Genomic DNA, 19,838 nt, shown 5'->3' on the forward strand with positions numbered 1-19,838 from the left:
ACACCTGGGTTGAACTACGAACTTTTTCAAAAGTTTTTCGAACACCTTTCTTTTTCTTCTCCGCACCCTAATTTTCTGTAGCATAATCCTTATTTTTTGAAAAACTTTCTACATTTAATTCCAACTCCGGTTCAGACAAAGAGTCTCCCATATTCATTCCTCCATCACCATTTGTAATAGGAAAATCATCTACTTCCAGAGTTATATCATTTTCAACCTCTTCCACGTGATAAACCGTTTCCTCTAAAAAAATTTCTGCACTCTGCTCATCCTCATTTCTACTCATCTTCTCTGAATCTTGAATAGTACCAACCTGTCCATCTACATCTTCATTTTCCACAGGACCCGTTGGAATATCAACTTCAACCTCTTCCACGTGATAAATCTTTTCCTCTAAGATTTTTCCTGCACTCTGCTCATCCTCATTACTACTTATCTTTTCTGAATCTTGAATAGGACCAGCCTGTCCATCTTTTGACCGATCTACAGCAGGAATAAAGGCATGATCCTCAGGTTCCTCTATCTGTGTATTCAATGTCTCACTCGTAGAGCCTTCTATATTTCCTGGAACAACAATCGCTCCTTTTTCTTTATCTATCTCACTCTTTCTAGCATCTTGCTCAGCTTTTCCAGAATTCGTAACTTTTAAATCCTTACGAATCCAAATTTTTTTGCCATTATTTTGAATCTTTATTCTACATGTACGTGTATTGTGCCCTTGCAACTTACACTTAGAACAAAATGCTGAGAGCGTCTCGTAGATCACTTCTTGCTTTCGTCCCTGCCCCGGCATCCCAATCTAGAAATAAGGGATCAGTTCTTTCGCAGCATCCATCTCTAAACATAATCGTTCTCCATCCGTGCGAGTTGCACATTTTGTAGGATTATCCCTTCGAATATAACAGCCAAATGGTGCAGTAAATATCTTTAGAAAATATTCATGATAAAAATTAGGCGGGAGCCCTGGCAACACAATCCAAATGGGAACCAACGAAGGTTCTTCATCTTCATTGAAATCTGGCTTCCAATGGAAAGCCCTGTATTGAATACCATTCACATCACAGATTTCACGAGAAAGAGCTTTTAAGAAATCTGATTCATTGGACATCTGGATGAAGACATTCTGTGGTCTCCTCATAGCAGAGACAATCGGCATGCATGATAAACCCCAACGATTATGAATAAACGACCGTATAGAATCCAAAGAAGGCCGCTGTTTTAGAAACTTTAAAACAATGGAAAAATGGAACGGCTCTGCAAATCTTGCAATCTCCTCCTTAGAAAACTGAAAACAAATTTCACCATCCACATATTTTGGCCCACGATGAGGCACAGGCATCTCAGGAATGGGTTGCGGAACCGCGGAGACAAGATCAACGTAGGGACGTCGATTTGCCTCTACGGCGCTAGCTGCCATGCAGCCCTACAACGTAACGAACCCTAACCTAACAAAACCCTTCTTCACGATTCCAAATAGAAACTGAAATATTTACTAAAATGTGTGAAATGTCTCCTGTCGTGTCTCTTAAGAAAAAGATCATTTCAATTACATTTGAAATAGATAGTCAATCTAAAATATATGGGAAAAAAAAGTTCAACAGTATTTCAAGCTATATAAGTGAAAGAAAATGCCAAATACAACATAAAAGTTGAATGTGCTAATATTATTATGAGCTTTCAAAGTTGAGAGTCGAAAACATCCAACAACTTAAAAAATCTAATTTGTGGTATTGAAGAAATTTGAACCCACTTTCTAAACCTTTTCAATTGTTTTTTCTACACACCCTCATGCTTTGCTCCCCACTCTCCAAAGCATGCCTCTTGCTTATTACTTTTTTAACATTTTGGTGTTGGATCTTTGACTTGAAGTCCCCCACACTCACACACATACGAATATATTTAGTTACAATAAACTTTAATTTGTAGTATTTTTAGTTTTAGTATAGGCCCAATGTCCACCTCATGAGATCTCTCACATTTTTTTTCACATTCCATAAACAGATATGTCCTCTAAAAGATGTTTTTTATCAAAAATTGCACCACAAAGCCATTCAACTTAGAGGATATACAAAAATTTGAGTTGCGCACAAATTTAAAAAATATTGCTAGCCTTTCAAGAAAGTATTTAGTTGTACATAGTTATCCCCATCAAATTTTTAAATACTTTCTGGAAACCAATCACCATGGGATATAGAAAACAATTATGCTAAAGGTACCCGTATTCGGGTACCCGTTGCGAAATCACTGACGTGGCATTAGCTTTATAATATATTTAAAAAAAAAGTAGAAAGAAGAAGACGGAAAGGGGAGAAATGAGCGCCAAACTTATTTCTGAAAGCCTGAAACCAGAAATATTTTTGCACTGAAACCATTCTGCACAATAGCCATTCTTCATCGTGGTCCGATTGCGCTGAAGAGAAAAGCACCAAAAACAAGTTTGCGCTGAAAAGAAAAGCACCATAAACCATTTTGCGCTGAAGAAGAAAAGCAACATAAACCATTTTGCACAGAAACCATTCTGCGGGTTCCGAGTTCTGAAACCATTTTGCTGCGAAAAGAAAAGCGGGTTCGTCGTTCTTCAAGTGAGTGCCGTCGTACCCATGCTCTGTTTGTTGAATATTTTTTTCTATTTTTCTTGATTTTTCTTCATCGTGTTCTTGCTGTTTTCCATGGCCAGCTGAGCATTTATTTATTTTTTATTTTTTTATGTTTTATGCATCTAAGTTTTTTGTTGTGGGTATGAGCATTCTTTGCTCTGTTTTAGTGATTTTTTTTTCTATTTTTGTATATTTTTCGCCACCCAGTGTGACAAAGCCGCGATAGGCTTTCTTCTACTTGTATATTCCCCAAGAAATGACACCGTCAGGTATTTATTCAACCTGTGTATTTATTCTAAAACTGATGCACGAAAATTTATTCAACCTATGTATTCATAAACAGAACTGGTTTATCCTAGAATCAAAAAAGTCTAGCACTTTCTGTAGAATGCACTTTACTTGTTATAGTAGGTTGGCTTAAGAGACCCTCTTCGCCGTGGTGCTGATGATCATGAGCTCAAGGAAATAATTGGGGCAAATTATTATCCTATAGTTTATGATCATGAGCTCCAGCAGATCACTCTTATAAATGGGACACCAGAGCTACAAAGCTTAATCATGTCTTCTTACTTGACAAAAACAAAACCTGTTTACTTGGTGAGGAAGTGCAGTAGGTTCCCACACTTCAACATGTACCCAAGTCCACATACACAACCACCCATTCATTTACATTTACATATATATATATATTTACATATATATATATATAAGTAGATTCCCCTTCCCCAGTTTCCAAGAGATCATCAGATAAAGTTATTTGAAGTGTGTGAATTAGTTCCTCCACATGAACGATGAATTGAACAGTCAAGGGTAAAATCATTAAACACAAGTAGGTAAAGAGGTTAAGATGACCATGATGAGGACAGAGAAGTTCATAGTTCCAACATAGGATTGTCTGCATTAATCAACATACATGGTAGGAAGGAAGATTTGTAATGTCCAAAGAGAAGACATGACGCATTGTTTAGTACGTTTCCTTTAGAATATTTACAATATAATTGTTCTGAAACAACACCATAAATCAAGTAACAAAAAGGAATCAGTTTTAAGGATTCTTTTAGCATGATTTTCTTTCATAAATCCTAGCAAGCCTATGATCTATCAACTTAGTTCTTAATAATAATAATACAACATTATTATCTTAAACAGCGATGCAGTTGTTGTAAAAAAAGGGATAATTGGAACTTTGGATACTCTTTCATGCCAAAGTTCAAAAACCAAAATGACCAAGACACCCCCATCAAGTTTCAAGATAACTTACTTTACCATACCATAAAAGACTTTTTGTGTAAGCATGTTGCATTGTTGTTGAGGTCATTGATTACAAACAGAGATCAGTCCCCTCTCCTCATTTCTTAATATACAATTTTAAAAACCATCAAAGGTGCTCTGACAGTTTTAGACAGGTATATTTTATATTTTAAAATAAACCTTCCAATTGGGGTGCAAGTTGATGTTGGGCTTGTGCTCTTGGTAAAGTTTTTGCAATGTTTGAGCCAATGATGTCGAGCTTCCTCCCATTCAAACCCCAACCCGATACCTTCATAGACCAGACAAGCCCCAACCTGATACCTTCATACAACTGTCAACAAGATTAGGAGGGTTGTAGTTGGTGTGGAATATATGAACTATATATCTACTCAGAGAGAAGCATTAATAAGCTTTAAGACATGAAGAGAAAGGATAAGTTTAAATAACTAAAAAAAAAAATTAGGTCATCGTGCCAATTTTCAGATGTGTAAAGTTACAATCAAATGTGTAAAGTTACAATGATGGTTATGGGTGTGTCTCAATGGTTGGCTGATTCCATAGTGATTTTCCCTCTCATATGAGTTCCAAAACCAACACCTTTTTTTCTTTATTGCTTTATTGATCTGTTTTTTTCTTTCTTATTTTTTTGAAGAAAAAATAATTTGTGGAATTATGCAGTTCATCTCCTCTCGGCATGGGAAAAGGGGAAGAACACTCATCTCTGCAAACACCATCTACTTCAAATTCCCCAACAGTGGCATGTTATATTTTTTATGAATTTGCTTTATTTCTGTGTTGAGTTGATATTTATTTGCAAAATACATAAATAACTTGTGTAATAACATGTTAGGATATACCATCAAGTAACCGGTACTTTGTAGATTACACCAGTGCTGGTTACTACGGACCACTTCCTGCCTGGCCAATGCCTTTTCGGCCATATCCAGATGGCGGCCAATATCCAACAAACATTCAAGTGGTGATACAATTGTGTTCTTGTATTTTTGTTTGTGTAAGTTGGCCTTTTTTTTTAGTTTAATTTCATTGATTTTTTTTTCTTTTTGCAGAATGCTAATTACCCAACTCCTCCTCTCATGACTACAAGCTCTGCTATGAGTGGAAGAGTTGATACAGAGGAACCACCTCTATGTAGAGAAACTGATATTCCATGTACCTCTGGAATAGTTGAAGAAAGCAAAGAAGATAGACCAAATTTACAAGAAATTGAGAAAGGCATTGTTGGGACACCGCAGTTAGAGGATGAAGTTGGTGGTGATATGATTGAAGAGCCAAAGTCGGGAGTGGAGTTTAATTCTTTTGAAGAATTAATGGATTATTATAAGCAATATGCTAAGAAATCAGGGTTTGGGGTAATGATAAGAAGGACTGATGAGGGGGATGATGAGACTGTCCGATATGTCACGCTTAGTTGTGCCCGTGGTGGGAATGCCAAGACTAAGACGTTGAATGTCGCCAAACCACGTCCAACGGAAAAAACAGAATGTAAGGCAAAGATTAATGCCTTAAAAGTTGATGGAAAGTTCCGGATGACAACAGCTCATAATATCCATAACCATGGCCTTAGTCCAAATAAATCTCGCTTATTTCGATGTAATAGAGAAGTGAGTGACTATGTAAAAAGAGTCCTAGATATAAACGATATGGCTGGCATCCGAATGAATAAGAGTTTCGGATCTCTCGTCGTTGGCGCTGGTGGATTAGAGAACCTTCTATTTTAGAAAAGGATTGTCGTAATTATATCGACAAAACAAGACATCTAAGGCTTGGGAAAGGTGGTGCTGAAGCTCTTCGAGAGTATTTTTGTAGGATGCAGTACAAAAATCATGGTTTCTTTGCACTGATTGATTTGGATGATAACGGGAGGTTAAGGAATGTCTTCTGGGCAGACCCCCGTAGTAAGGCAGCCTACCAATACTTCGGGGATGTGGTCACATTCGACACTACATACCTGACAAATAGATATGGGATGCCCTTTGCACCATTTGTTGGGGTAAACCACCATGGGCAATCAATTCTGTTTGGAGCAGGATTGATTTCTAGTGAGGATACAGAGACCTTTGTGTGGTTATTCCAGACGTGGTTGCAGTGTATGGATGGTATCGCTCCGAAAGCTATTATCACCGATCAGGACAAAGCGATGAAAAATGCAATTGCTATTGTCTTTCCTGAAAGCCAACATCGACTTTGTTTGTGGCATATATTGAAAAAAATTCCTGAGAAGCTATCCTCTTATACTTCTTACAAAAGTGGGATGAAGAATGCATTGATGAAATGTGTGTATGATAGGCAAACTGTTGAAGAGTTTGAGAAATGTTGGGATCATTTTATCACCTCTTACAAGTTGCGTGAGAATGTCTGGCTTTCAAGTTTATACACTGACCGTGAGTATTGGGTGCCGGCATTTTTGAAGGACTATTTTTGGGCTGGGATGAGTACAATGCAACGCAGCGAGAGCATGAATGCTTTTTTCGATAGTAATGTTCATGCTAAGACAAACTTGAAAGAGTTTGTCGATCAGTTTGATAGTGCGTTGAAAAAAAATTAAGAGTGAAAATAACGCGGACTTCCATTCATTTAGCGTTACCATTCCTTGCATATCTAGATCTCCTATAGAAAAGAGATTTCAAGAACTGTACACAAATGTTAAATTTAGGGAAGTTCAGATGCAACTTACTGGCATTATCGATTTGGATCCAAAGTTACTTAAGAGGGATGATGCAATAAAGACCTATCTGGTAGAGGACGAAGTTCGGGTTGAAGAGTTCACTAAGTTGGTTACGTTTTCTGTGGACTTTAGTGAGGAAGATGCAGATGCTAAGTGTTCGTGTGGTTTATTCCAGATGAGGGGTATATTGTGCAGGTACATTTTCGCTGTATTTAAATGTAACGAGATAAAATCTCTGTCAGAGAAGTACATTTTAGACCGATGGAGGAAGGACATCAAAAGGATATACACGTTAATCGATACCAGCTATGACGCAGGGGATCAACGGCCAGGTGCTTCCAGATATTCAAATCTATTAAAAATCTGTTATCAAATGATTACTCATGCAGCGGGTTCAAAAACATACTGAGGATGTCACACATAAGTTACACGCAATGATTGAATTATATACTGAGAATCAAGAACCCCCATCGATGACTCTCACTAGTTCCAATGTTGGCTGTACTCAAAATGACACAGCCACAGTGGGTAGCTCAAAACAAGTACTCAGTCCATTAGTTGTCAGAGGGAAAGGTAGACCCCCATCTCTGAGGAGAGCATCCAGAATGGAGAAAGACATGCGGAAAGTTAAAAGAAAGACAAAGAAAGCACCATTAAACCGAAAACGGAAACAAGTGCACATTATTGAAGCTTTAAATATACATGTTTAGGCGGGTAAATTTATTAATGCAAAAACTTACTTGTTGCCAATGCTACTTGTTTATAAGAGAGAAGGCGGAGATACACCAGTGCAGGACACGTGCAGGAATTTATTTGGCCCATCAGAGGTAGATATTTCTAATATTGGTTACGTGCAATTATATTAGTTTTGGTATATTTATATTTGAATTGTTATATATATGTATTGATTTTTTATTTATTTATCACTAGCTTGTCCAAGACAAATCAGCTAATGTCATTGGTGGAACCATGCTCGGAGAAACAATGGTTGGGAGTCAAGAAAGTGTAATATTTTTGCACTTTTCAATTGTTAAGAGTAATATTGACAATGCTGAAAAATTTTGCATATTAATCCTTACAGATACAATTCGGATTGGATGGATCACAACCGGTGCAAATTGGGTTGGATGAATCACAAGTGGTTCAACCGTTGTTAGCAAATGTGTATGTTTCTTTTTCTTTGCCTTTATTTTTGGGGCTGGGAAGGGGTTGGGTGATCAGTTGGGTTAGACCTTTAACAATGGCTTTCACATTTTATTTTATTTGTATAGCTTTTTCGACTGCTTTTGGATTTCTAGAAGTAAAATGAACACAGTATATTCATCTCTAAAATGGGTTAATGAACATAAATGTAACTCAATCAAGTCTATTAATTGCTGCAATTGCGAAGTTGTTAAACTTGGTGGAAGAACTGTATCTGTTCTTGGCCACATATCTTGATGTACGAAGAATTCTACTCGAATCTTTAATGCCTTCATAGTTCTTATTTATTCCTATTTTCAAGTTGCCTTATATTTTTTGTACCTTTGTTTTCATCTGATAGTTTTGTGTGGTGAAATTTAAAAATGAGTTATGTTAGCTACAAAAGAAGACTCGATGCTACTTTATCACATAAGGGGTTGGGAATCACAATGTATGTTCTTACTTAAAAGGGTTTGGTGAGAATTGTATCACAGTTTGACCGTTCTGATTGTCCATGTTTAGCAATTAATTCTATTTTTTTCTTACTTCACATGCAGGAAACTTATGAGTTGAACGTGAAGGTGAAATTGTAAAAACTTATGAGTTGAACGTGCAGGATTCTATTTTTCAAACTGCTCACTAGATTGGCATTGATCAGTTATTTTGGTTTTTTTTTTTTTTGGGAAGAAACAAGTGGGATATGATTGTAAGTCAATCATGTTGTGATTCGTGTGAGAATGTAATCACTTATTAAAGTCATGATTTTGTTCTTGTAAACTGTAGCAGAATTGTTTTTGTAAACTGTAAAGTGTTTCACCGATCATGATTTTGAGATGTGCTTCACAAGATTTCTGTCGGGATGCATTTGTGATTGAAGTCTGGATAGTTTTTACATCCTTTGGTTCAATCTCCACGCCAATATTGTTACTAAATTCCATTGAGGTTGTGCATGGTGTACTAATCTGCCCATTTACTAGGATTGAAGAAAAGACTATGAGAGTTGCTGATATTGCAGCAAGGGATATAAGAAGTACTGGGTTCGGTTTTGTTCATCCTGATGAACAAAATTAATACACAAGGTTGAGAAAATTTGGAGGGAAAAAAGAGGTAGATTTGAAGCGGGTTTTTGGGGTTGAACTACTTTTAACTAACATCTAATATCATTGAAGGAACCTTTCTGATTAGGTATGTTTTGGCATGTTAGTTATAGCTTCTTCTTTTTTAATTCTTTTTGCTCAAAAGAAAGAGAGTCCCTATCAGTCAAGTAATAACATCATGGTGCCTATTGGCACTTGTCTTGTAACTTCATATCATTTTTAGCAATCTAATGCAAAAGAAGGCACATATAGATGGCCCTTCCTATCCAATTTCTGCCAAAAGTTGAGCAGCTTGCTTAAAACAAAAAGGAAATACATTTTGAATCTCCTATAATTATCCACCATTTTTTTATTAATTTTGCTGCATCTTAAATGGCAAGAATTATCGATCAGAAGACTAAACTTGATAGTTTGACAATTTACACTGGACATAAATACTTCCTGAATTAATAATGCAAGTACTTTTTGAATTAAAACTTAGCACTGGACATAGATACACTGGACATGCAAGTACTTTTCCTCTAAAAATTAGCATTGGACATAGATACTTCCTGAATTAATAATGCCTTACACAGATACAAGTAGCTACTTCCACAAGTCATTAACATAAAATAGAATTAGACTATATAATCAGACTAAGTTCTAACATCACCAACCAACATATAAACAAAGAATATATACATAGCAACTAACTTCTATCACTAATCCTAAGTCACTTATTTGCAAGACAAGTAACATGCTACAACAAATGCGGCAGCCCAATACACCCGGAGTAATTTGCATGAATGTCTTATTTGAGCTTCGCGAACAACAAGTGCCAACTCTTTGTTCACAACCTCCTCATTTCTATTGGATAACACCATCTCTCTCATTTCGATCTCATCCACTCTCTTACGGAGGTCAATCTTGCTCTTTTCGATCTCGTCGAGTATCTTCTCCAGCTCTTTCTTGGTTCTTAACAGTTGATGATGAGTTTCTCCAAGATCGTACCTTCTGTATTCATCCGCCTCTACCCACTTCAAATACTTACAATACGGTAATCTCTAATCATTTTAAATATCTTTTCAAAACTTCTTAGATGCACATAATATTAAAAAATTTTATTGAACATGAATGTAGTTACCTTCGTGTTGTACTTAGGACACCCTAAGAAGGGTCGTTCTGGATTTTTTGCAGTAGATGAGTATCTCAGTTGGGCTTCAACTTCACAGAAGCATAATGGTCGACACAGAGTTCGTTTACCAAAAGATGAAGAAGAGTTCGTGGTGGATGATGAGATATTCTTAAATTTAATCTAATAGAGACAAACAAACAGTTAATCAATTAACACAAACAATCAACACAATGATTTTGGTCACGAAGTGGAAACTCATTCGAAGAACTTCTTCAAATTCTAAAACCATTTTGCTATCTTAGACTGTCATATAATATTTATTGCATGACCCCATGGATGCAATATTTGGAGAAATATAGCTAACTTGAGATCGATAAAATATACGTATGTTTATACCTACTGCATTATAGTTAAATTCAAGGCCAAGCATTATTAATATGATGAGAGTACTCAATTAGGTCAGTATTACTGTACGTCTGTTTACACCTACTGCATTATAGTACTGTCTTTCATTATAACAATGATGAAATTATCAACAACATGAACCAGAGCTATATATGTACGTGCATATATGCAAATTTCTCTTTAAGACTATATTAATACCGGAAGTTGGAGCAATATTAATGCCTACAGATGGTGTCGAGTAAATGAGTACATAAATCATTCTACTGCAACTCAAACTGAAAGGAGAAGAAGAAATAAAAGGAAAACTAACAATAAAGAACCAAATAAAACAGAGAGAGATGTTATGGGCTGAAGAAACACTACCAAATCAAATAAACCGGGTGCAATTTCCTTGTAAATGTAATTGATATTGTCTAAATCAAATAAATTAGTTGCAATTTTGAATCTAAAACAAATGTGATTTCGAATAAGTGAGAGTTTCCAAATAAATCATTTATGGTTAGGGTTAGGGTTTCCAGAGATTCGAAAAATCAAATAAATCATGTGCACATTCAATATTTCTAAATCAAATGCTATTTCGAATCAATGAGAGTTTCGAAATCTCTCATTTACTGTTAGGGTTAGGGTTTCCAGAAATTCAAAATTAAACCTATACCGATTCGGTGATTTTGAGAACACCCATCTCGTTTTAGGGCATGCGAAGTGTGAAAATGAGATCAAGGATTCAAGAGAATGAGAACAACCTGTGACTCCCTTCGTGTTTCGTCTGGCAGCACATTGGTGGGCAAGGTTGTTTGAGGAGAAATTTGTGCCCACCCATCGTAACTTTGTGGGGAAATGGTCTTCGTAGCAAGTTTGGGAAGCTCGGAGGTGTTCATAGTGCGAGGTGAAGATTGGGGTTCTTCATCGGCTTCCATGGGTGTTTAGGGTTCGTCTTCAGACCTAAGCAGAATCATTCTATGGGTTCTTACTTGATTTTACACCGTTTGACGATAAAACAGACCTAGACCATTTGACTTAAGGTGCAAACACACCATTTCAATAATGCTGAGTTGGAATCCAGGTACACGGCGTGTCCCCGTCTTGGGTGCAACTAGCATTTTTCTATAGAAAATTCAAAATTTTACAGGTGAAATAACAAGCTCAAACAGCCAAAAAAAAAAATTTAGCCTTACCTTAGAAGAGACTATCTAGTCGAAGAGTGAGATTGCGAGCCTTTCGTTTTCTTTGAAATTTTGGAAGAACCCTATACGGTCGGTCACCATTTTTCCTCTTTAACTGTCTTTTACGTTTTTATTTTATTTTAATATAATATAGTAAAATGGGCCATGTCAGCAAGGTGTACAGGGCTTCGCGTCCGTACGCCTGTCGTAGCGGAATTGAAGGTGAATAGAGCATGCCCACCTGTACGTATAAGATGACATAACTGCCCCTTTCTCCCTCTTGAAAATCCACTCCTACGACCGTACCGCTTCAGTTGGTTATCGAAAGTAGGAAACAGATACATAGTTGTGTTAGTGTAGTGATTACTATCTATTTATTATTTTATTTGAAAATTTTTTATATTTTTATTATTTTTTAAAATATTTTTTAACATTTTTAATAATTAAGAAAAAATTAAAATATATATAATTTTATTAATAGTTATTTTTTAAACTATTAAATAAAATTAAAAAATTAAAAATTAAAAAAATAGTAAATAGATGATAGAAGAATAGGAACTCTATCATTTTCCGTTGTGTTATATAATTATATTAGACTTACACTTTTATATTTATTTTATTAATTTTTTTTAAATTTTAAATTTCATGATTTTGGTTTTTTTTTATTTTATTTTATTTAGCATTTTCCATATATAAATACTCTGCTTTGTGCGGGTTTATCTCGGAGACGGAGAGAAAGGAGAATGGGTAGGAAACCCAAAGCTGCAAAAAATCAAGAAAAGGAACCCATGGTATGAAACCACTTTCTGTTCTTTATAATCATATTTGATATTTCTGTGCTGCTTATACAGGATCTTTAGAAAAAATAAAAAAAGGTAGGTGTTCACGATTGCGTTGGTGATATGCATGACAGCGGACATGTTTTGTCAAAACCAAAATAGTTTTTTTTTTTTCCCCTTTGTTCATTGTTTTTTATATTTCATCTTATGTATGGATTGTAGCTTTGGGGTATAATTTTTGTTTGGTTCCCTCCCAACAACAAAAGCTGTGTTGTTTGGTGGGTTTTTTTCTTTTTTTAACAATGTAAGCTCAGGTTTGATCTTTTATCTTTCTGGAAAGCATGGTAACGTTTTAAACATGTCTTTGACCATCCAAGGAGAAGTACCTCTCAAAGGATTCTTCTTTTTGCTGAAAAAGGATGCATCATCACTCATTTCACTACTATTCATAAATTTTAATTCACAAATCTAATTACTATTCACAAACCATCTCTCCACTACTATTCACTATTATTTACAAATTTTAACTCACAGATCTTACTACTATTCACAAACTATTTCATCTCATCTCTCAATCCAAACGGGGTCTAGAGTAACAGGACTTTTTGTTTGGATTCGCAGAAGAATACTTCCACACCTTATTTATTTACCCAGAAATCTAAGATTTCTGTTCTACTTGCCAATTCCTTGGTTTTTTTTTTTTTTTGAATAAGAAGATTTTATCAAGACAAGTAACAGGGCAAATCCAACTACACAGGAAGTCTACAAATACTGAACCCAGTTACAAGTCAGGAACTAGAAAAAGAAACAAGAAACTCATGCACGCTAGTTCCTTTAAAAACAATGGCCGAAGCCCACAGAAATCAGGTATTAAAGAAAAAACATCTAAGCCCATCCACTGAGCATTCCTTATCTTCAAAGTATCAACCATTCCTCTCAATCCAAATACACCACACAAGACATAAAGGGATCATCTTCTAAACAGCGGCAATCTGCGAGTTACCCCTTAAACTTCTCCAACTAGCCAAGATCTACCACCTTCCTAGGCATCACCCAAGCCACTCCAATCCTATTAAATACCTCATACCATAACACCCTCACCACCTCACAATGTATTAACAAATGATCCACCGATTCACCCGATTTTTTACATAAGAAACACTAATCCATAACAATTAATCCACACTTCCTGAGATTGTCCATAGTCAGAATTTTCCCTTAGGAAGCAGACCAGCCAAAGAATGCAACCTAGGCACCTTGCTCTTCCAAATACTCTTCCAAGGAAAAGAGTGAACCACATTCGGACTAGACAGCATCTTGTACAAGGAACGAACTGAAAACTTCTTATTACCAATATGAATCCAGACCATCTTATCCCTCTCATCCTACCCAAGCTGTGTAGCATACAATAAGCCAAACAAATCAGAAACTACATCCATTTCCCAATCATTCACAGCTCTAGTAAAGTGAATATTCCAATGGGGTGAACCACTAGAACAATCCAAAATCTCGGCCACAGAAGCATCCAGATTCTGAGTAATACAAAAGAGGACTGGAAAAACAGCACTATAACCCTACCACCACACCATGGGTTGTGCCAAAAATAAATTATGGAGCCATTACCTACCACAAAATTAATATATTTTGCAAAAGCATCCCAGCTACTCCTAATATTTTTCCACACCCCCTCGTTAGAACACCATCTGCCCAAGCACTCCCATATTTAGAATCAATCACAGCCCTCCACAAGGATTCACAATCCTGATGATATCTACACAACCACTTCCCTAAAGGGCTTTATTAAAGATACTTAACTTTCGAACCCCCAACCCACCACACAACAAAGAATCTTTTACCAACTAAGGGAACTTGGCTTCCTCCCCAATACCTCCCCACAAGAAGTCTCAAAATAGCTTCTCCAGCCGATTTGCCACTCCAATTGGAATGTGAAACAAAGATAGAAAGTAGGTGGGAAGGTTAGACAAAGTACTTTTGATGAGGGTGATTTTTCCCCCTTTTGACAGTCTTTCTAATATCAGTTCTTGTGAAATATAAAGGCCTCAGTTGTGAATGGATGGTTGTGTCTGAAGGATAAGTACTTGAGCTTCAACAAATGTGTTCATCCTCTGATTTGGCATGGTATATAAGACCGTTTTTTATTACAGCTACATTTTCTGGTTTTGTTTATGGGTAATGCTAGACACAAACCTAGGGCATGCAAGTGGTTAGCTTTGAGTTTTATTTGCACTTACCCCCTTAACCTTCCATCATGTTAGGATTTTGTTAGTGGTTAAAACTCACCATTTCCCTTGAACTTGGGTTTTTGGAACCAGTGTTAGTTTATGATCCTGCAGTGATACCATTACGGATCACTTGTCCCAAAAACTTAAGACAATGGTAATTGATGAATTTCATCACTTAAACATTATTCTAATATATCACTGTTGCTGTCACCTGTCATATAAGCAGCTGTTATTATCTGGGAAGTTTGAGAACATGGATTGTGGAATTTTTCTTCATCTGCTAATTAGTGTTTATGCTAGTGTAAGCCTGAACGTACAAGTCCACCTCAGGAGAGAGTGACTTCGCAGCCTGGAAAAATAAACCCTTCCCCAGAGAGAGTGGGATCACAGCTTAAAAAAGGAAATCCTTCCCCAGCCAGTATGGAAACACGGCCTGAAAGCAGCATCCCTTCCTTGGGGACGGCGAAGACACAGCCTAAACAGCAAGCAGAGTCTTCCAAACCATCAAATCCAAATAAAAGAGTGAAATTCTATGCTCGTGTTGTCAGGCGATCTGAACGTATCCAAAATGCAGTTATGCCTGCTCAAAACCTGGACATTGAGCCTATTGTTGAAGAGATAGATCTAAGTGAAAGTGATAAAGAAGATGACCCACCTACTCAGACTCAGAGGGAGCAAAATGGGCCTGAGCCAACAACCTTTGGTGAAAAGAACTTGGAAGAAAAGGTTGAATATATCATACAACAATTGGAAGCACAAGAAAAGGCCATGGAAGCATTGAAGTCTGAGTCATCTAAGACAGATGTCTCATACAAAAAATTATATATAGAAAGCCAAAAAAAGGTTGAATCCTTGAGCGAAGAAAATAAACAACTTTCCATGAAGCTGGAAATTGCTCTTGGAAAACTTGAAACAGTAAGTCTCACCGATCCTCTTAAATATCATTTGTTTTTCAATGATTTATACAACTATGCTGCTCTATCTTCAGTCATTGCTATAAAACTTGTTCTACAATCGCTGAAATTGGTGTACACAGTTACTTTAATGTGGATATAAACCTGAAAGAGTGGCCAGTTACCATCACCAGATAATGCATTTAATTTCTTTACTGGGTTAAAAGGAGAACTCTGTACTTTTTGTTTTTTTCCTTGCTTGAACCTTTTTTATTGTTATGATTGTGAGCACTATTAGAGTGATCTTGTAGAACGAGTTAATGTAAATCTTGCACGCAGACATCTATAAAAATGTATTGTTAGTAGTATATTGTTCATTCATTCTTTTCTACACATGTTGCTATGGGCTGTGCCTGTCAGACCCACAGATTTTTAGGGATGTAGATTGCCTTGAGATCTAATAACTCCACTTGTGGGAAGTTAGGGTATACAGAAGAGAGGACCAATTAGCTTAGAATATGGGTTCGTGAGTATTAATTTAGATCATTCAGGGTTAGTAACGCTTTTTATGAAAGATCTATTTTCTACATAAAATTTTCAGGTGCTCTTTAATTTTGGGTTTTTAAGAACCTTGGATAATTGACAATTGACAAACGATTTACATTTCCCACTTTAAAGATGATCTGTTTCTTTATGTAAGGGATGAGAATTTGTCTCGGCTGTTTCTTTATGTATGGATGAGAATTTGTCAAGTTCATCTTCATGGTGAATGGTACTTATATCAGCTTTAAAAGGTTTCGTATATGCTAATGATTTGACCCCTTTTCATCTTTCCTCGTCTTTGTTTTCCTCTATTCTAGTATGAGAACGGAAATCGAGTTTTCTCTGAAGTGTTGGAGAAATTGAAGGATTTCATCTTGGTTGCGAATCTGACAAAAGCTACCGAGACTGCGTTTAATGCATCATCTCAAGCATTACGCAATACCTTCCGTGCAGATGATGATGCTTTTGGATCCGGAAGTCGTGCAGTAAAGAGAAATAAAACTACCTCCCAAAATGAAAAGAACTGAAACTCGTCACATAGTCTAGGTGGTTTGCCAAATATTTTGAGAGTACTTTTGTCTGAATCTAGGACGGTCTTGTTTGGTTAAAGTAGAGAAGGTGGTGGTACTAGATTGCTTTGAGCTTGACCCGCAAGCGCTTTTGATGTTTAACTTCCTTGGAGAACATTTTGTTTGGTACTTCCAGATACAGTGGACAATGTCATTCCAAGATACGATGTGCTTTTGATGTTTACTAATTCGTTTCACTGTAACTCTCCCACCTTAAGCTATACAAACTACACCCAGCGGTTACTGTTGGGCGTACCGCTAATGCATTTCAATTTTTTTTTCAATATGTTTTTAACATAAAAAAAATACACATTAACATTAGAGAAATGATACTTGCAGTCGTGAGTGTGCAAGCGTTATGCAATCGCTTTGAAAAAAGTAAATAAATATGAGACCCACCTGAAAATAAATTAATTTTTTAATAGTGGATCCTACTCTTTTTCAAAGCGATTGCACGGCGTTTGCACATTCCACGACTGTCTATAGCATCACTCTTAACATTAACATGAGCTTCAAGCAGTAACTTGAGCTTCAACTTTGAGGGACTTCATTAACATTTTCCTTTGTTTGGAGGATTTGCACAAATTAGCAGTTTTGAGGGTTTCTGATGCTATGGTTGGAGAAGAACACAACTGATACTGTAACCAAATCATTGTTTTATTAGGTGAATGAAACCCTACAAGAATAAATATTTTGCCTCATTAGGAATCCAAAATGTACATTTGAAATAAAACACAATTCCAAATGCAGATGACATGATGAGTTATATATGTAGCACACTTGCTTCTCAAAACTGCTCTTCGTGATAGCGCTCATTGAGAGAGGTGCAGAAGCCAAAAGGATGAGCTTGAGGTGTTTGAAAAACTTCACAATTAGCATCACCTGCCTCCTCTGGTATGGGTGGTGGTGGAGACGAGAAGTCTAAGCACATTCCCTGTACAAATTGTTCATATGATGCTGAGAGATCTTGGGAGGTGATTTGGTGGTACTCCACAAGTTGGTGAAGGCACTGATTTTCCCTCACTAAATTGGCATTTTCATTAGCTAATCTGGATTTCTCCGCCAGCAATGCCTCCAATTGAAGCCTCACCTGTGAGCAGGCCACATTTTACAAGATTAACAACAACACCCGCATGGCTTCTCAACTTATTTCTAGCACAGTAAATATACAAGTGTTGAGTGAGAAAATGAAAGTATAAGTAAGACCCCATTACCAGATCATCTTCATCTGGTCTTATCCCTTTAGCAAATCCATCACGGAGCCTCCTGTTCTCTTCCTCGAGCAGCGCGCATCGCTCTTGCATAAAACATAAGTCTGACTTTATTGACTTGAGTTCTCTTGCAAGCGAAGCCGCTTTTGTTGCCATTGAAACTGCGAGCTGTTAACGACAAATAATTACATATCAAACAATATGGATAAGCTTAGTTGTCTTGCTCAGAGAAGGATAAAAGATAAAAGATAAGCTTAGTAGCTTTAAGAATGGCACTTTAAGAGAAGAAGAGACTGTGTGAGCTTACATTTTTGGCTCTGTTCAGCTTCCCATCTTTTAGGGTTTGCTCATCATTTGCCTTCTGAGATTCATCTTCTTTATCCTCTGAAGCATGACTTTGATCGAACTTCCTTTTCAATCCTTTCTTGAGCTCTGCTTCCTTTTGTTCCTTTTCTGAATCGTCTTCTTTACCATCTGAGTTATTCAGATTGCTTTGAAATATTTCAGTCAATGTGGGTGGTTTAGCTAGATCTCTTGCTCCCTGTAAAAAGAGAGCTGAATTTGTTAGTTAAGCCCAAGACAAGTTTCGTCCATATAATTAGTTTCAAACTTACAGAATTCTGCCCGTTTCCGACACTGATCTAAATACCTTTTCACTGCGTATAACCATGCCAAAAGGGACAAACATCCCTTTCACTTGTATCTTTGTACTAGGAACTTTTGATCATTGATTTCTATGCGATATCAAACAATTGAACCAAAATTCCAGAACCCAAAGATCCTTGTTTATTTATAAATCCTTAGAGACTTGATATACCTGAAGTGCATTGTCTATATTGTTAGATAGCAGGGAGAGAGTGTTGGCAACGGAATCAAACCCTCTCATCAGAAGCAAAGAGTCTTCCTTCATTCGCTTAGCTCTGTCCGATCCTCTGGAAATCTACAAAAATAAGAAGGTGTAAGAGAGAAGACACCATAATCCATCAATGCAATTCTCAACCGGCATAGAAGTCAATCGAAGTGCTGAATAGAACCACTCACCGATTGGGTGGATACAGAGGGTTCGCCTGGGATTCTGCTTTGACGATGCTCGAGAAGGGTGTCGATCCTGCTGCGTAGTGCGCTCCAGAAGCGCTTATCCGAGGAGGGGCTGAGCGCAGGAGACGAACCCATGAAGCTTGTGCCCTCCTGTAATCAAATTCAAGAAATTTGTATCAGGTAGAAGAGGGGGAAGAACTAAGAAGTCTTCAAATAGAGAGAAACAATAAAACCCACCACGGAAAGATGAAGAGACATAGAGAAAAGGTAGGAGACAAGAAGAAAAAGACCTGGTTGAGATGAGCAGGTGATGGAGTATCATCCACTGAGGCTGCCATGAGAGCGAGAGAGAAAGAGAGAGATACAGAGGAATAACGGCTAGTTGGTAAAGGAGCTTTCGGGGGGAAGATGGAATTTTAAAAGAGAGAGGGATGCGCTGTTTGGGCCAACGTTCAAAAATCTGAGTGCAATTAAATAATCTGTGTAGGAGACGGGGAGTAGGATCAAGGATGTATCTGCTACCGCTCCTTTATGAGCAGTAAAGTTGGTTTGCTTTTGAAGGCGCCGAGTGGGGACGCATCCCCATTTTTCCATACATCTACAGCTTTTCTTTCAAGTCATTTTCTAACTTACTTCGTATTTATGCCTAATAAATATCTTGACAAATTTATTAGGTTTGTCGCAAAAAAATATATATATATATATATTAAATATAATTAAAAAAAATTATTTATCTATGTGTCAGTATTTATTGATTTGTTAGAAACTATAAAATTTAAAATTTAAAATTTGAATTTTAAAAAAAATACAAAATAAGTCTTGTACGTATATGTAGTACTATTCTAAAAAAATGATGCGTTTGAATATTAAACTGAATTAAGATGATAAAATATTGTTAGAATATTATTATTTATTATTATTATTATTTTAGAATTTAAAAAAATTGAATTGTTTATTATATTTTGTGTTAAAATTTAAAAAAATTATAATGATGAATTGAAATGAGTTTAAGTTTCAAACGAAATCTTGTTGATTTTGTTTGAAACCGAGAAGAAGAGTTAGGATTT

General features: G+C 36.5%; 4 protein-coding genes across 10 annotated transcripts; 2 read left to right on the forward strand and 2 right to left on the reverse strand.

The window, feature by feature from the left end:
* The first annotated feature begins 5,958 nt into the window (after window positions 1–5,958).
* On the forward strand, window positions 5,959–7,665 carry LOC109010349 (protein FAR1-RELATED SEQUENCE 5-like). The gene is made up of 3 exons (XM_018991145.2): window positions 5,959–6,374; window positions 6,472–6,866; window positions 7,616–7,665. Exons 1-3 carry the CDS (start codon window positions 5,959–5,961, stop codon window positions 7,663–7,665), a joined length of 861 nt encoding a protein of 286 aa, XP_018846690.2.
* Window positions 7,666–9,352: 1,687 nt separating this feature from the next.
* Window positions 9,353–11,577, reverse strand: LOC109010358. Of its 4 annotated transcripts, XM_035683017.1 has the most exons (5): window positions 11,508–11,570; window positions 11,367–11,436; window positions 11,076–11,274; window positions 9,937–10,107; window positions 9,353–9,838 (listed from the first exon to the last, which is right to left on the reverse strand). In XM_035683017.1, exons 3-5 carry the CDS (start codon window positions 11,247–11,249, stop codon window positions 9,530–9,532), a joined length of 654 nt encoding a protein of 217 aa, XP_035538910.1. In that variant the 5' UTR covers window positions 11,250–11,274; window positions 11,367–11,436; window positions 11,508–11,570; the 3' UTR covers window positions 9,353–9,529. The 4 variants fall into 4 exon arrangements, with proteins under 4 accessions (XP_035538910.1, XP_035538911.1, XP_018846713.1 ...); XM_035683018.1 differs by lacking the exon at window positions 11,367–11,436 and having other exon boundaries at window positions 11,508–11,577; XM_018991168.1 differs by having other exon boundaries at window positions 9,353–9,806; window positions 11,076–11,436.
* A 623-nt stretch (window positions 11,578–12,200) lies between these two features.
* Window positions 12,201–16,804, forward strand: LOC109003356 (titin-like). Of its 4 annotated transcripts, none has more exons than XM_018981462.2 (3): window positions 12,201–12,286; window positions 14,818–15,432; window positions 16,271–16,804. In XM_018981462.2, the coding sequence occupies exons 1-3, from the start codon at window positions 12,239–12,241 to the stop codon at window positions 16,478–16,480; spliced, it is 873 nt and encodes a 290-aa protein (XP_018837007.1). In that variant the 5' UTR covers window positions 12,201–12,238; the 3' UTR covers window positions 16,481–16,804. The 4 variants fall into 4 exon arrangements, with proteins under 4 accessions (XP_018837007.1, XP_018837008.1, XP_018837009.1 ...); XM_018981463.2 differs by having other exon boundaries at window positions 14,824–15,432; XM_018981464.2 differs by having other exon boundaries at window positions 14,848–15,432.
* A 357-nt stretch (window positions 16,805–17,161) lies between these two features.
* Window positions 17,162–19,290, reverse strand: LOC109003355. Its single transcript, XM_018981461.2, has 6 exons — window positions 19,062–19,290; window positions 18,775–18,921; window positions 18,551–18,673; window positions 18,041–18,274; window positions 17,737–17,901; window positions 17,162–17,612 (listed from the first exon to the last, which is right to left on the reverse strand). The coding sequence occupies exons 1-6, from the start codon at window positions 19,107–19,109 to the stop codon at window positions 17,310–17,312; spliced, it is 1,020 nt and encodes a 339-aa protein (XP_018837006.1). The 5' UTR covers window positions 19,110–19,290; the 3' UTR covers window positions 17,162–17,309.
* Between the last annotated feature and the right edge of the window lie 548 nt (window positions 19,291–19,838).

Source organism: Juglans regia, chromosome 11 (assembly GCF_001411555.2).
Source record: "Juglans regia cultivar Chandler chromosome 11, Walnut 2.0, whole genome shotgun sequence".
In the NCBI taxonomy this organism is placed as follows: Eukaryota; Viridiplantae; Streptophyta; class Magnoliopsida; order Fagales; family Juglandaceae; genus Juglans; species Juglans regia.

Coding starts and splice junctions, on each gene's coding strand:
- LOC109010349 (XM_018991145.2), top strand. CDS start 5,959: ATGGATGGTATCGCTCCGAAAGCTATTATCACCGATCAGGACAAAGCG. Junction 6,375..6,471: donor GCTAAGACAAACTTGAAAGA/GTTTGTCGATCA, acceptor TTGCATATCTAG/ATCTCCTATAGAAAAGAGAT. Junction 6,867..7,615: donor CGCAGGGGATCAACGGCCAG/GTGCTTCCAGAT, acceptor TAATCCTTACAG/ATACAATTCGGATTGGATGG.
- LOC109010358 (XM_035683018.1), bottom strand. CDS start 11,249: ATGGAAGCCGATGAAGAACCCCAATCTTCACCTCGCACTATGAACACC. Junction 10,108..11,075: donor AAACACGAAGGGAGTCACAG/GTTGTTCTCATT, acceptor TGTCTCTATTAG/ATTAAATTTAAGAATATCTC. Junction 9,839..9,936: donor GTCCTAAGTACAACACGAAG/GTAACTACATTC, acceptor CCGTATTGTAAG/TATTTGAAGTGGGTAGAGGC.
- LOC109003356 (XM_018981462.2), top strand. CDS start 12,239: ATGGGTAGGAAACCCAAAGCTGCAAAAAATCAAGAAAAGGAACCCATG. Junction 12,287..14,817: donor ATCAAGAAAAGGAACCCATG/GTATGAAACCAC, acceptor TGTTTATGCTAG/TGTAAGCCTGAACGTACAAG. Junction 15,433..16,270: donor CTCTTGGAAAACTTGAAACA/GTAAGTCTCACC, acceptor CCTCTATTCTAG/TATGAGAACGGAAATCGAGT.
- LOC109003355 (XM_018981461.2), bottom strand. CDS start 19,109: ATGGCAGCCTCAGTGGATGATACTCCATCACCTGCTCATCTCAACCAG. Junction 18,922..19,061: donor CACCTGCTCATCTCAACCAG/GTCTTTTTCTTC, acceptor ATTTGATTACAG/GAGGGCACAAGCTTCATGGG. Junction 17,902..18,040: donor AGCTGAACAGAGCCAAAAAT/GTAAGCTCACAC, acceptor TGTCGTTAACAG/CTCGCAGTTTCAATGGCAAC.